The sequence below is a fragment of the Larus michahellis genome, chromosome 6 (assembly GCF_964199755.1).
Source record: "Larus michahellis chromosome 6, bLarMic1.1, whole genome shotgun sequence".
NCBI lineage: Eukaryota > Metazoa > Chordata > Aves > Charadriiformes > Laridae > Larus > Larus michahellis.
The window spans coordinates 68,324,803-68,339,648 of NC_133901.1; the positions used below are offsets into that span (position 1 = coordinate 68,324,803).

At 39.6% G+C, this 14,846-nt stretch overlaps 1 protein-coding gene across 13 annotated transcripts in view; it reads right to left on the bottom strand.

The window, feature by feature from the left end:
* The window catches only part of ATE1 (arginyltransferase 1), an 84,484-nt gene extending 69,830 nt beyond the window's left edge, over nt 1–14,654 (bottom strand). For 3 of the 13 annotated variants that reach the window (XM_074590567.1, XM_074590562.1, XM_074590568.1), the window contains exons 1-7: nt 14,005–14,232; nt 12,748–12,811; nt 12,324–12,386; nt 11,492–11,595; nt 10,851–11,120; nt 4,962–5,194; nt 3,138–3,266 (exon numbers count right to left, since the gene is read on the bottom strand). In XM_074590567.1, the coding sequence (XP_074446668.1) occupies nt 3,138–3,266; nt 4,962–5,194; nt 10,851–11,120; nt 11,492–11,595; nt 12,324–12,386; nt 12,748–12,811; nt 14,005–14,107 (966 nt within the window). In that variant the 5' untranslated portion in view covers nt 14,108–14,232. Of the gene's footprint in view, nt 1–1,956; nt 2,086–3,137; nt 3,267–4,961; nt 5,195–10,850; nt 11,121–11,491; nt 11,596–12,323; nt 12,387–12,747; nt 12,812–14,004; nt 14,285–14,393 lie in introns of those variants that run through there. The other 10 variants (XM_074590572.1, XM_074590571.1, XM_074590570.1 and 7 more) reach the window with 10 other exon arrangements.
* Between the last annotated feature and the right edge of the window lie 192 nt (nt 14,655–14,846).

Here is a 14,846-nt window from a genome sequence, read left to right on the forward strand (position 1 = left end):
AGTCACATGAGCACACAACACAATTCACTTGTGTTAAAGACGGACCTAAATTAAAACCCATCAGCATCAGACTGAGTTTTTACATGTACTAGAAGCTTCAGAGAAGGTCTTACGCCTCTCCTGGAATATTTCACTAAGCCTGCACAAACGTAATGCCAGAGAGAGAAGATAAAGGCAAAGTAGGGAAACACCTATTGAAAGTAACAAGAAAAAAAGAGGAGGATAAAAAACCATTAAACTATTAGCAGTAAACAGAAATCCATCTCGTTCCTATTTAACAGCAATTCCCATGATAGACCTTACGGTAGTGGAAACCTGAGCTCTCCTTAACGCATCTTTATAAACTTTTTCCCCCTAGACTAAGAAAGTTACACGGGTGACTAAGACCATCAAACCCAAGTCTAGATGTGGTGCCGAGGGACATAGTTTAGTGGTAACTTGGCAGTGTTGGGTTAATGGTTGCACTTGATGATCTTAAAGGTCCCTCCCAACCAAAACGATTCTATGATCCTACACCAAGCCATGCTCTCCAACCCAGGGAGATCAGATGAAGTGAGAGCTAACTGCTATTCAGAACTGAACTGCAAGCAGCCATCCCAATTTTGCCCTCGATTCTTCATGATGTAATGATTGTATTAAAAAAAAAAAAAAAATCACAATCCTAAGCAAAGAATAAGTAGGTATATGATGTTCTTACCACCCTCTCTTTGCAGCAACAAGATTTCCAGAGCAAAAGCAAGGTGGCGTATATGCTATGTCCAAGAATTAGTGTTGAAATATACACATCACAGCAAACAAATCCAAGTCCCTCGTCAGACCAGGTAACACCTGGCACAAATCTAGTAAATAGCTCAATCTTTCTTGGCATGTGTCCAATTTTTACCTTATTATAATTAACCCAATTTATGTCAGTAATTATAAAAAGGGCAGAGACTACTACTTATTGTTATGAGTCCTCTTATTTTTTAAACCAAAGTGCAATAAATTTTATGGCTTTCCCCAGTAGCGTTAGAGAGAGCTCACAAAAAAGCTCTCCTTACGCTCTTATGAACCAAAGCCAAAAATGATTATGTGGTTTTATTATTCTACCTGGAAAGCAGCCACAGCTTCCTAGGTATCACTTCTGCAAGTCCTGCTCTCAAGAACAGGGAAGTCTGACCAGATAGCTGATCGATACTGGTGTCTTACATTTGCAATCGGTAGAAATGACAGATCTGACATAGCAGCTTTATTAATTCTGCTAATGAGCACGTTGTGCCACCTGCCAGAGAAACAGAGAACTGCTGCTTGTTTAGAACCCTACCAGTACTTTTTTTTATTATTATTATTTACTTACTAGTTCAGGATTAGCATCCTGTGAACACCTTTTCTATTTTAAAAGCAGGCTTTATTCACATGCAATGTACTCTCACTGAATCTCACACAATCAGATACTGAGAATATTTTTTTCACTACTTCTACTGCAAAGGTGAGGTCTACTTGAGAGGTATTCTTAGCAATGAAATGTGAATAAAACTGAGATTTTTAAAACCTTCACCTCTTAAATTAAGTGAGACAACAAAAAATTAAGGAGAAATGTGGAAAAGGTGCCAAACAACTTTAAAGCATAAGATGTTTTTGTGATAAAAAAAAGAAGGCATTTCCATACCATTATCCCATTTCCAGTGGAAATCTCATTCCAGGTCTCTTTAAAAATCATGTACAAACAACAGCCCTACTTAACTCATCACTAACATTAGTTTTTTTAGTTATGATGATGCATACTTTCTCTCTCTTCAGCTGTTTCCCCTGAGCTGAAGCCTGCAACAGAAGCTTACTAAAACGCACAATGCTTTCCCTCCCAAATGGAAACTCCAATATTTTAATATTTACAGTCATTCTAAGAGACAGCGTTTCCCATCATTTAGCTGTGCGTTAAAAATATGTTTTCATAAAGGTGCATGCAGTGAACTGTACCTCATTTTCGCCACAGTCAGAAGGTGTATCCTTGTGGATGGCCATCTGATATTTGGCAAATAATGTGGCTGACTGGTTGAAGGATGATTTGAACTGGGGGTCCTCAAAGGAGACAGGTACTAACCTCACCTTCAGAGCAAGGAAAATACAAGCATACTATTTTGAGTGCATATCATCAGATAATATGCTTCTGAAGGTAAGGCTAGTGAAAGATCTCCCCCTAACCACTTCAAAGCCTCTGAAGTCAGTTTTCTACTTCATCCACAGTAACAAGAAAATCTCCTACAGGGGAAAGTCTGACAACTAACACTAAGCTTAAACTGACTGTTGATACTTTCATAAAAGAATAAAAATTGTATAACACTAGAACACTTCAAAGCACCAGTTTAGTCAACATATTTTTTGACCAAGTTATCTAACAAATCAACCACAAATTTTATTTTTATTGCACAGTCTCAAGGGCTTTTAAAATGTATTATTTTTAATGGCACATCACTCACTGCCCTGGTTTAGCAATTATATATTCTTGCTACTTATACTTTTTCTCCAAACTCCTGCATTTTTTTCTTTATAGTTTTAGAGAGGTATATGACAGTTAACTATTACACACCACCTGGTCACTACAAGAAGCAGTAACAATGCGTAATTCAGATGGAGTGCACAGATTACTTCTTGAAGGGCTTAAATTGAAAGTGAAGAGGTTTATAAAACTTCTGTGAACCTTAAACCAACCATCTGTATGTGCGATAAATTCTTCACTCACATGTTGGCCCTGATCATGCTTGTTCCTCCTTACGGCAGCATTCAAACCAAAGCCAATGAGACTAGTTATGAAACTAAGCGTTCGCTGGTTTTAGTTCTTATGACATTCGTATTTATAAGGCCCACAACATCTATCTCCAAAAGCCTCATCCTCTCCATCTCTTACCCAATAGCATCCCCACGTAACTTCCTTAACTTTTCTGTCTGCAATTAAGACCAAATATTTGTGATTCAAAAAGAATCACAGAGAGATATCAAAAGAGTTTGCACTTTCAGGACGTTGATTTTATTTTATCTAGTATTTCACATGCTCCTGAAAATATAATGGATATAAAATCCACGTTTGTTTCTCCTAGAAACAAGGCACACGAAATGGAGGAGAAATTGAGTTTTGCACAAAATTAATTTGGCCTTCTGACCTGATTTATAGTTGGTTTATCAGGTGGGTCCTTGTGAATAACCATCTGGTAACGTTTATAGACCTGGTAAGACTCCTGAAATGTGGCTTTGAACTGTGAACTTGGTGGAGATGATCTCACCACCCTCACCTTCAGAAGAGGTTAAACACATTCATTATTACAATATCATGCAATAACTATAGATTTATACATATACAAACATCACAACAGAGAGAAATTTTTACTTCCTGCACAAGAGTCCCAACAATTCAATTAATACTAGACAAAAACCTTCCAATTCTTCAGCTCAGTTTAGGCAATTGAAGGCTTTTATATTTACATTGAATAACATACAAGGTTTTCAAACTTCCAGACAACTAAAATGCTTATAGAACAACTACAAAAGTAGTTTTCAGGAAATAATACCAACAGTATGCAGATCGACGTTTTAAAAGGGGTTTTCTCTACTTTTTAAAATCTTCTCTTGTGGTTTCACACTATGCTGAAAAATACTTGAAGAACCCATGCCTTTGGAAGACTTGTATCAGTGTACTTTAGATAAAGACTATGTTTTATTGGGATAATCCCAAAGGGATTTCTTGATAGTTTTCTAATTGAAAGAGGAAGACAAAACGATATTTCCATATTCAATTATGAGTTAATTGTAATAGGAAGTTATCAGTTTTCCCCACCATCGCCCTTACACACACAAAAATAAAATATTTTAAAACATATATATATATATATATAAAAATTAAAAATTGTTCTTAGTAAAAGTGATTGCTCCCTAACAAAAAAAGAATGCTATCACATGAGCAACATTGCATTTCTTTCCAAGCATATTTAAGGACATGTTCATTTCAAAAAACCACACATAATTTTCAGTACGGTTCTGTTTTCACCAACATCACTGGTTCTGATCTACTGAAAAAAAAAATTAAAAAAAAAAAAAAAATCACACTTGAGAGCCATAGTAAGGAGCAAAGGTAATCTGGGAAAACACTGCCGGAACCATCCTCCTTTTAATTCTCCCTTCATCTTCTAAGTGAAGATGTTCAGACAAAGCCATCACACTTCTGTAATACAACTCATCAGAAAATCTGGAGGAGTCAGTGAGATGGATCAATTTCATGGTTTCTTGTCAGTTATTCAGTGAATCCTTTCATTTTGAATACCATCACTGATAATCAGTAACTACAGGAGAATACATACATTCAGATAGTTTTCCAGCTTCCAGAAAAAATAAAAAGACAAAAAATTGGGTTTGTGATTAACAAATGTTAGAAAGTCCAAAAGTCTTCCAGATGACTGTCTCTATATTACTAATAGATTTAATGGCAATCAGTATATTAAGGAAAATTTTCTACTGTCACTTTTACAGCTTCCAAAGACGTCAACACATATCAATGATGTTTATAAAGAGCAGCTATCTTCTTATCTGTTTAATTTTATGAACAGTTACTACTTTCTTGTCAAGATTCGTTAGCATAGATAGTTTAAGTATTTATATACTGCAGAACTAAATATTGAATCTCTCTCATCATTCAACACTCAGTTAATTCAAAGTCTTTCATTTTCAAGTCACGCTGTATGAAATCAATTTACAAACTATTTTGGTAACTGTACTGGTCTCTGCTACGACTGACTGCAAGTGCAAGAGTACCCTCTTGTGGTTACACAGAGCTCAGCTGCACCATATATATCTCATGCAGTACCACCGCACGATCAAGATTTGAACTGTAACTATTCCACAAAGTCACGGATACTAAACACCTAAGCATTTCGAAAATTCCATAACCAGACTTTTCCTTAATTTGCCTCCAACAACACTGAACGAGACATTACCTCCAATTTGTGTCGTGCATCATCAGGTAAAGTGTCAAAAATAAAGTCTTCAATGGTTTTAGGTTGGTTTGCTTTAGATTTAGAGTTTTGTAAGAGGCAAGCTTGATCTCCTGCTTGAAGTTGAGAGCCTTCAAGTGTGCGCATCTGGTTCTGAAGGAGTTTCTGCAGTTTTCTTTCTTTCCGTATGTCCTTTGCTTTTCGACACGGTGGCTTGCTCAAATCAGCCCCTTTCCCTGCAAGAGCAGAGACAAAGAATTAAACACCACATTTTGCAACAAACAAGCAATTCTTACATAACCACTGAAAAGAAATGGTTAAAATCACTGTTAATTGCAGACCGTGGTCTTTTACGTTTACAACTACCAGCAGAACCTGATGCCAAGCTAAGTTGCAATGATTTTTTTCCTCTACACCTGTTTAATGCAGCACTTTAATATGGAAACACCTTGACCACGATTCCATTCCAGAGCCAAGGTTAAATTTAAAAATTAAAATGAAAATACTTCCTGTCTGTAAAAAAGTCTGTCCATAAATCATTACACCACATCCCTCTCTCAGAAATGAAGAAAAGCTCCTGTTTAATATATGGCATGATGATGTACTATCACCAGACAGCTACAGGATCAGCCTGAAACACTGAAAGGCAAAACCCACCAAAACTACAAAACCTCACAGCCAAATTCATAGAGAATTGTTCTACTGCACTAGAAACCCAGGTGGCTATACCAGACTCCCATAGAAGACGCATGCACACACACAAAAAAGCAGCATTTCTTTTTTTTGTCACTTGGAATCCTTATGCAGTATTTAGAAATACCACCAATGTCACTAATGACACGTAAAAGACGAGTAGAAGGCCATAAAAGCTTACATCTTTGCTTCAAATTATATTCAGAATGTCTGTTTTTACTATTCAATTCATTTTTATCAACTTAACTCTCTCTTTAACAGATCGACCATTTGTAACATTCTATTTGTGAAATGGTATTTACTTAAAAGAGAATTCAAACCTAGGAAACAAATGGATCGGCATGGAAAATAGTATGTAGTTCCACAAGAACTTAGTTTTAAAGCAATGCAAATCTGAAGGCGCACAAACAAAAATTCAAGTGGTCCAAATTCCTCAACCAAGGGGCCAGAATAATGTTATACTTAGGACACTAATGTAAGGTTAAAAAGGCAAGATATGAGAATGCCAGTACGAGAAGAAATAATACAGAATTTTCTTCCATTTAAGAAAAAAAAATAAAAAAATAAAAGGAGACAGTTGGTCTCCATGCTACCCACCAAATGCACTGAAAGGATGTAAGTACAAATAATGTACTTACAAGTAGCAGTTTCCCTAGACACTATGATTTTAATAACTACTGACTGTAAATCCAAACATTCAAATTTGTAAAAGTTACAAAAAGCAAAAAACATTTTCCTAATACCCTCAATTCTGCCTAAAACACGTACATCGCTGCTGGCTACTCCGTGTAGCGCACACAAGTGACTGAACACCACACCTCACTCCAGAGGCTGGGTAAGAGCTGTATGACTTTGCTGTGCTGCTGGAAACAGTGCTGGAAGAAATAATCAATTTTTAAGGAATATCTGTCTCAGCTTAGCAGCTGCTGTTGCAAATTCCATACAGAAAGAAAGTTGCACTCAAAATTGTATCAGCAACTAGCTAATGTAATACAAAGTAACTCTAATTCTGCATTATTTTTTTTTTATTACTTTCTAGGGCACTGGTAAATGAGTTGGAGGCCAAAAGAGACACAATATTTAAAATGTTGAAAGAGAGAGGAAGACTGGAAAAAACTCCTCCTATATGGGGAAATACAGTCATATATCTTGTACAGAACCAAAACTGTAACAAATATTATGACAAACTGCTGAGGAAGTCTTTTACACTATTAGCTTTCTCCCAAAATCCATTTATTTGAAAAGACATGCTGGCACCTTTTGAAAGACCTTTTCAAATGGGAAAGTACACCGAACCGTGAGCTGCTTTCATGTGAAGCTTTACGAAGAAGCCACTTTCCCAACTCTGTTAAAATTTATAAAAAGTAAAGAGGAATCCAAACCCAGACTTAACTACGGCTTATCCCACTTTACTCACTTGAAGGCCTGGAAATTACATGGAAATTGTTTTTTCCAGAACTCCTGTGAAAACGTAGTTAGAGCTTTCTTTCCTCCTGCTTCTTCTTACCAATAACTTATTAGCCAAAACTGACTTCTTTCTTGTCCTCTACCTGCTTCAAACCATCCCATGGACAATGAGAATCGTGGTATCCTTCTGCAAACTGGAAATGGTGAGAGGACTGATATTTTAGAAGCTCACTGGTGTGTTCAGAGTGACTTCACCTGCAAAGAACTGCAGCCCTCAGAGCCGCTGCTTGTGTCTTTCTTTACCAATAAATGCATCATAGAAATTGGCAACATACTTCATATTGGGACAAAAATTTTAAGTATCAGCGAGGCTGTAAATTATTTTTTTTAATGTGCATACTATACAGAATTTACAGTTTATAAGTGCCCTCCTGGGGCAAGTTAGCAGTCAGCTCTTCCTGCCTCAGCCAGAAAAGTCCCAGCCTGGTTGTGCCATGCAGACTCCGTGACAGCTGAAATGTTGAGAGCATCTTGGGGACTTAGAAAAAGAGCTAACACCACTTAGGCACTATTCAGACATCCTACAATTGCACTAGCAGGTTTTATGATCAAGTGTTCTTACCTCTCAGCTAAGGCTTTTGAGTATTTGTTTCATCCATACAGCTAAAACCATCCACCAGAAAAGGACAGAAACTATGAGGAAATTACAGATACTACGTGACCTGTCCATGGGCAAACAAGTCAGAAAAAGAGTTTATTTAAAATACTCATGATACATTTGAAGAATGAGTACTTCATCTGTATCAGGACCTGTTTCATGTCTCATATCTTCTATAAGCTGTAAGTTAGCAAGAAAAACTTCTTGAAACAATGAATGTGCACACAGACATAAGCAAACCTTCTTTTCTATCTGAAACTGTGCAGAAACAGCCCATTATTCCTACAGGGCAATGACCTGTTTTGTTTATAAAGGCATAAAAACGCAATTAAACAATCTTATTATGGAACAAGTCTACATTTTCCAAGATGAAAACTAAACATCTTTCTATCTGGAAAATTTTAAACTAAATTTGACCTGTGACACAACCTATCTTGAAAAAAAAAAAAAAAAAAGAGAGATTAATTAAATTAGCTTTCTGATGCCTTTATTATTCACTTTTATATTTCATTTAAAGCCTCCAGAAACAAAGAAGCACACTAATGAATATTTTTCCTCTCTAAAAGTAAAGCCTCTTTTTCTAAAACAGAGTACAAACAACGTTTCAAGCTTTCGTTATCTGCATTTCTAGTGTTTAAAGTTTTACCCAATGTTATTCTTAACATAACTGAAGACCATACCTCACTTTTTCAAAACAACAGCAGGTTTACACTCATAATCTTTACCCAAAACTGCCATCTGCTGTCAATAGCCACTTAGTTTGCTTTCAAAATGTTTACATAACTCAAAGTTTTCCATTAATAATTTAAAAAACAAGAGGGTTTTGAAAATCTGCACAACAAATAAAAGTTATATAAACTATATGACGGCTATAAAAGTTTTGACTGCATTTTATAAAATCAAAATATAAAATACAGTCTTAAAAATTCTGGAGAAGTTTTCCAGGAAGGTGTAACAGTACTGCTTCTATGCAGCACTACTAGTTTTCTGATCACGCATTTCTGAAAACTTTCCTTTTTTGTTCAGATGCAAAATTCCTTGTTAAACTGGTGAAAACGTGAACCAATGGGAATGAGTGTTCCTTAAGGACAAAGCAACATTATTTTACTTGAAATTAGCCAACTCATAGAAGGAGACAAAAATCTTTGTGAAGGAAAAAGTAACTTGAAGTTCTCATAATACTGGCACAACATGTGAGCAAAATTAGGCATTAGTATGACGTCCCAACACACGCAGAGACTCTGAAGCATCCAGTCTCCACTAGGATTTTAATTAATATTAGTTGCCATGTACTGGCTAACCACAATTCAGAAAATACCCTTTATTTTTCTGAACGGGCCACTGTAGATGCTATGCAAAACTGGAAAGATGATCTGTAAGACCAGGCTGTCTCATCTGCAGCCTCTGAGCCACACAGAGCCTGTCAGAACTCTGCTACCTTTTCCAGTGCAAGCTGTTGGTCAAATGAATTATGCTGGCACTAATCCATCCACCCCGTACCATCTTCCTACCAGAAATCACCCATGTCCCACAGGAATATAGCCAGAGCAAGAGAGAAGTCATAGAGCGACCCGCTGCACTCTGCGGGCACGTCCTGGTAGCAGTAGTTTCCAGCACTATTTCCACCCCCCTTCGGGGACTCTCAAGAACTCCTCTGCACGTGCAGCAGATACAGTCACACCATGCAGAGGATCACCCACCAGCTGTGACACATGGGCTTCCCTGTCACAACAAGCTACGTGAAAAGCATAACACTGCTGCAAGCAGATGTAGATTCCAGGCTCTGGTGCCACAGCAAGGGGTACCATAACAGCTATCACATGAAAAAGATTACGGTCCCATGACTGACAATGAGATTATCCTTTTTTCGGGTAAAGATTTCACGTTCAAATTCATCCCAAAGGCAGTATTTCAGAAATCTTTACTATTACTATACAAAAGCTTGACTGAGGGATAACTTCCACATTGAAAAAAAGTGGCCATGCTATTAAAATTAGTATTATACTAAATACTATTATAATATTGAAAATGCCACAAATATTCCATGTACTTCACGCAAAACTGTAGAAATGAAGAAGCATTTACCTTCAGGCTTTGGCACATGGGAGCTGTAACATTGCATAAATACATCAAAAGTAAAATGAGGGAGATTGCCTTACTCCTTGTACATACTCACTGCATTCCTTACAGACGTGTAATATTAAGTTCACAGCAAGAAAAAAAAGGAGAAATTACGACATAATTTCACATCCTCTAGTGACACTGCTTTTCTAATCTAAAGTTAGCCAAACCTAAAACAAGGAAAGCCCCCAAATAGATAAAAAAGCTCACCTAGAAAATGTTATTCTTTATAGAGGACTAGAAGTCTCTATACTTTTTTTTTTTTTTTTTTTTACATCAGCAGAAAGCTATGTAATTTCCTTTAAGCCTACAAAATAAAAACACAGTAATACACTGAACGTATTTCCAATGCCAGCTAGGTCTGTGGCAAATAGTCTAAGAAAGCATAAGAAAGCATAAGAAATATAGCCTTAAACAAGTTATTCACAGGTGTATTCATGGGGTGTAAACACCACAATTTGTATTACAACAAGATGACCTGCAGAAATGAAGAAACGTAAAAACAACACCTCGGTCGTTCTTGTTGTGTCTTAAACTAGTTTCCCACTGCTGCACAAGAGACAAGGTTAAGCCTTAGCTTAACGGGACATAAAGCCCGAGCCACCACATCCCGTCGAAGAAAGGGAAAGCTGAATGTACATCTTATTCTGTGCACAAAAGTATCCCGAACTGGAAACTGGTCCCAACGTCTGATGAGATTCAACCACCTTAACCTATCTGACAGCAATCTAAATAGCATACAGAAAACTACCAGTTGTAGATGCATATTCTCAATAACCAAATTAAAAAAAAAAATAAGTATAATGAAAATCAATGGAACTTTCAGGAAAAACTAAGAAAACAAGTAACACGCAGCATCTCTCAATTTATACACTACATATTGCATAAATTGGCAAGAGTATAGGGCACAAAAAGAAACAATTATTGAATTACTAGGCAAGATAAAAATAAGGTCTTCAACAACACGTGAAATCATGATAGTATATTCCAATTACTACCAGAAATTTGACTACCTGGCTTGGGCGGCGCATGAACAGTTTTAGCTGAATGTGATGGTTCTCCAGCGACTGGCATGTCTCTATCTGCACATATCTGAAGAGAACCCGATTCCACCGTCTGCTGATCCACCTCTTTTGTTTCTCCTGTCTCCTTATCTTCATTTTCCACCCTCTCTGCGTGATCCACACTCAAGGGAGTCAGTTCAGACTGACTGACATGAGATTCACTTTTGTACGCAAAATCACATGAGACCACATCTTCTATATGAGAATCCATAGGCTCTTCTGTAAATAATTTAAAAATACGGGAGTTAATTTCTCTCTGTATAACCGCAGCTCACACTTTGCACAATTAACATTAAATTAACTTATTTACAATTTTGCGACTGTTTTCCAACAGATAAAGTGACTGTTTGCATAGTCTGAAAATGGAAAGCTTCCTTTATGACCTCGAATTGCACCAACTCATTTATGAGAACAGTTTTATTTTCTCCATTAAAATGGGGCAGTCAATTAATCTCGAGCCATAACTTCAAACGAAATCAAAGCGTATATATACAAAAATCAAAGCGTATTAGCCATTCGATCACTCCAGCAGGTACCTGATCCACCTTTCAAACTTCAATATTGGTTTTCAAACAGTAAGAATTTCTTACCTCCACTCACTACTTTTGAAACATCTCCTTTGGAAATAAATTTCAACATTTTCTTCAGAACCTTCTTGTGAGATTTGGAGGTCTGAAAATGCAAAGCTTGGCACCTCAAAAAGAAAAAGTTATGATCACTTCTTTTGCGAAACATTATTTCAGAAAAAAATGTTAAGGAACCACTTAAAAAAGTTACACTGTATACATATTTCCTAATTATTTCTTAAGTTTCCCTACATTAAGTGGTCAAATATTTTACCAACACTTTTGAGTTAATAAAATTATGTTGCTTTCTACTGCATAATATCATTCTTTATGGCATGTTTTGTGCGTGTATCACTATAATCACTAAAACATGCCAAGGTGATCCCAAGCACTGCATTAAAAAAAGCTTTCCTAGGAATCTAATACACTAGAATTTTTCACTTATCCATCTTAAGATAAAGCATTCATAATAACTACTACTGCTGGAAAAGCGTATCTGGAATCATTCATACCTACTCAACAGACAGCCTCTCTTATTTGGGCCACTAAAGCAGTGTTTGTGGGATACAGACATATTGGGTCACCTGCAACCAGCGAGCAAGAGAGCAATCACTGGACTATCCCTTTGGATTGCAACCCCCAAGCAAAAGGCGAGGGTACACACTCAGCAGATTGCTTACAGGAAAACATCACCGAGCTGCTGATGTGCCTGTGCACAAACCCAACAGCATACATTTCGTACTCAAAGTACCATTAAAAGTAGATAAACTTTTCAAATATTCTGCATTTAAAGCAGTAAACACAAATGGTTGAGTGCAGTCAAATAACTTACAGTAGCATATTTTGAGCTTCTTACCTTATTGTGTATTGAGGACAACAGGTTTGATTCATGATAGGTTTGTAGACATACTTTCCACTTCTAAAAATAACAATAAACACGTATTGATTTTTTTGTTGCTTATACTACACACTAAATGGAAGACTAACCTTTTTTGTTAAAATAATATCAGAACATTACATGAAGAGTAACAAAAGTTGAGAAGCAAATTCTTCAGCTGTTTGTTTGCTACTATACTAAAACACTGTCCTTCTAAAATAACCAAATATTTTCCTGCTATACAGTGTCATGTTACAAAAAGTCACAGACCGTTAGACAAATACTTCCATTTCAGTTACTTACCGAAACTAGTTAACTGTTCTCGCCACCCTAAATTTTAAAACTGGATTCTAAGCAGAATCTAAACTGACAACATGGCTTCATATTTTCTTTTTAAATTTACCTTCGCCATCCTCTATCTATGAGATCCTGGTAATCTTGAACTGTCATCGAATGTGCCCACATACCTGAAATAAATAATACAGTAACACACTTGACTGATCACAATTATGCATTAATACATTAAAATACAACAAGCTCTACAGAAATATTAAAGTAAATCTGAGCAGCTATTGTGACTTTCAAACAGGTGTCTTTCAAGGACTTGGCATACTCATAAATCTTATAAATTACTGACTTACAACATGTACATTAAGGGTAAAAAAACCAAAACTAACAGATCTTGGGATGCGATGAACTATATTGCTCTGACTGTACAAGTTAAAACGTCTACCTCTCTACCTGCTATCTTACCCAGAGATACACCATCAAAATAACACAAAATTGCTCCATAATTTTGTTAAACTGAGTGGGAAACACTGTGCCAGAAGGACTTTTCTGAGAGGCACTGAAGCTGACACAGACCACTCCCAGGGACCCCTCAGAGAGCAACTTCCCCGGCAGCCACCCAGCTGAGCCAAGCTCAGGGACTGTCACCTCTTCACGGGGGAAAAGAATATAAATATAGCCCGCTTCCCACTGAGCCGGCCTGAGGAACCCTGTCTGGCAGCAGGGGCAGAGCCAGGAGCCTTGCCGGGCAGACAGGCTCTGATCTACAGGTCAGCCCGGGCTGTCACGGGAGGTGGAGGCTCTGGCAGGGCAGCTGCACCTGAGAAATTAAACCAGGCCAGGAGAACGCTCTGGGCAAGATGCTAACTGCTTCCTTAGTTAGGATGCATATATTATGACTATAATAATTAAAACATTTCATCCTTTACAAAGCTTTCCCGCTATTCCTGATGGGTTCCCCATAGACCGAAGGCTTTTTCACTCTGAGGGTGGTGAGCCCCTGGCCCAGGCTGCCCAGAGAAGCTGTGGCTGCCCCATCCCTGGAGGGGTTCAAGGCCAGGCTGGACGGGGCTTGGAGCAACCTGGTCTGGTGGGAGGTGTCCCTGCCCAGGGCAGGGGGGTGGAACTAGGTGGTCTTTAAGGTCCCTTCCAACCTAAACCATTCTGTGATTCTATGGAGAGGCACAACGGGCGCGGCTTCCCGCTGAGCCCATGGCCTCCGGACCCACACCGACCCCGTCCCTCAGGCCTCCCTCAGCCCCACCGGCACCAGCCAGGAGCGGCCCCGCCGCCCCGGTTGCCCCCTTGTCCGACAGCACGGGCCTGGCCCAGCCCGCTCCCCTCCCAGCCCGCCCTGCCCCCGGGGCCGCACCGTGGGAGAGGTTGCCGCTCTCGTTCTTGCAGTAGCCGCAGCGGTAGCCATCCTCTCCGCCGAAGTACTCGACGATGCTCGGGGAGCTGCCGGCCGCCGCCATCTCCCCCGCTGACCCGCCTGCCCTGCCCCGCCGCCCGCCTCAGGACGGCACCCTGCCCGCTGCCCCACACGGCGCACAGGGACACCCGGAAACAGCCGCCGCCGCCGCCGCCATCTTTGCTACGGGCAGAGCACAGGCAACCCCCACAGGAAGCGGTGGCTACGCCATTTTTAACCCGGGCAGCTGCGGCAGCTTCCCCGCAGGCCCCAGCAATGTTCCTCCATATTTAGTGAGGGCGGCCCCGCTCCCGCCCCAGAAGCCCTGGTGGCCCCGTCCCTCCGCTTACCGGCGGAGACCTTCCCCCGCTCCGAGCCGCAGTAGCCGCAGCGGTAGCCCTCCTTCCAGCCTTTGTACTCCACCACGGCGGCAGCGGCAGCCATGGTGCCCGGCGGCCTCCGCGGCCCCGCCCGAAGCGGGGGGAGGTCGCCGCCCTCAGCGGTGCGGGCCCGGCCCCGGGCAGGGCTCCCCCCGGTCGCTGGATTTGAACCAACGCATCGCGCTGGGCGTTGTAGATTAAAGATTATCAAAGTGTGTTTCCTTATACCCTCATGGCCTGACCGCGTTTTATCACCCCCGAGAGAGGGGCTCCGAGAGCAGGGCTAGCCGCAGAGAGCACATCACCTCCGCTGCTGGAGCAGAAACCTGCCTCCTGAGGAAAGGGAGGCCGAAATCCTAAAGCTCCAGAGACAGTGCTCCTCACAAGGGGAGCTCCTGGAGATGGAGCTAGGCTTTTCTTTAT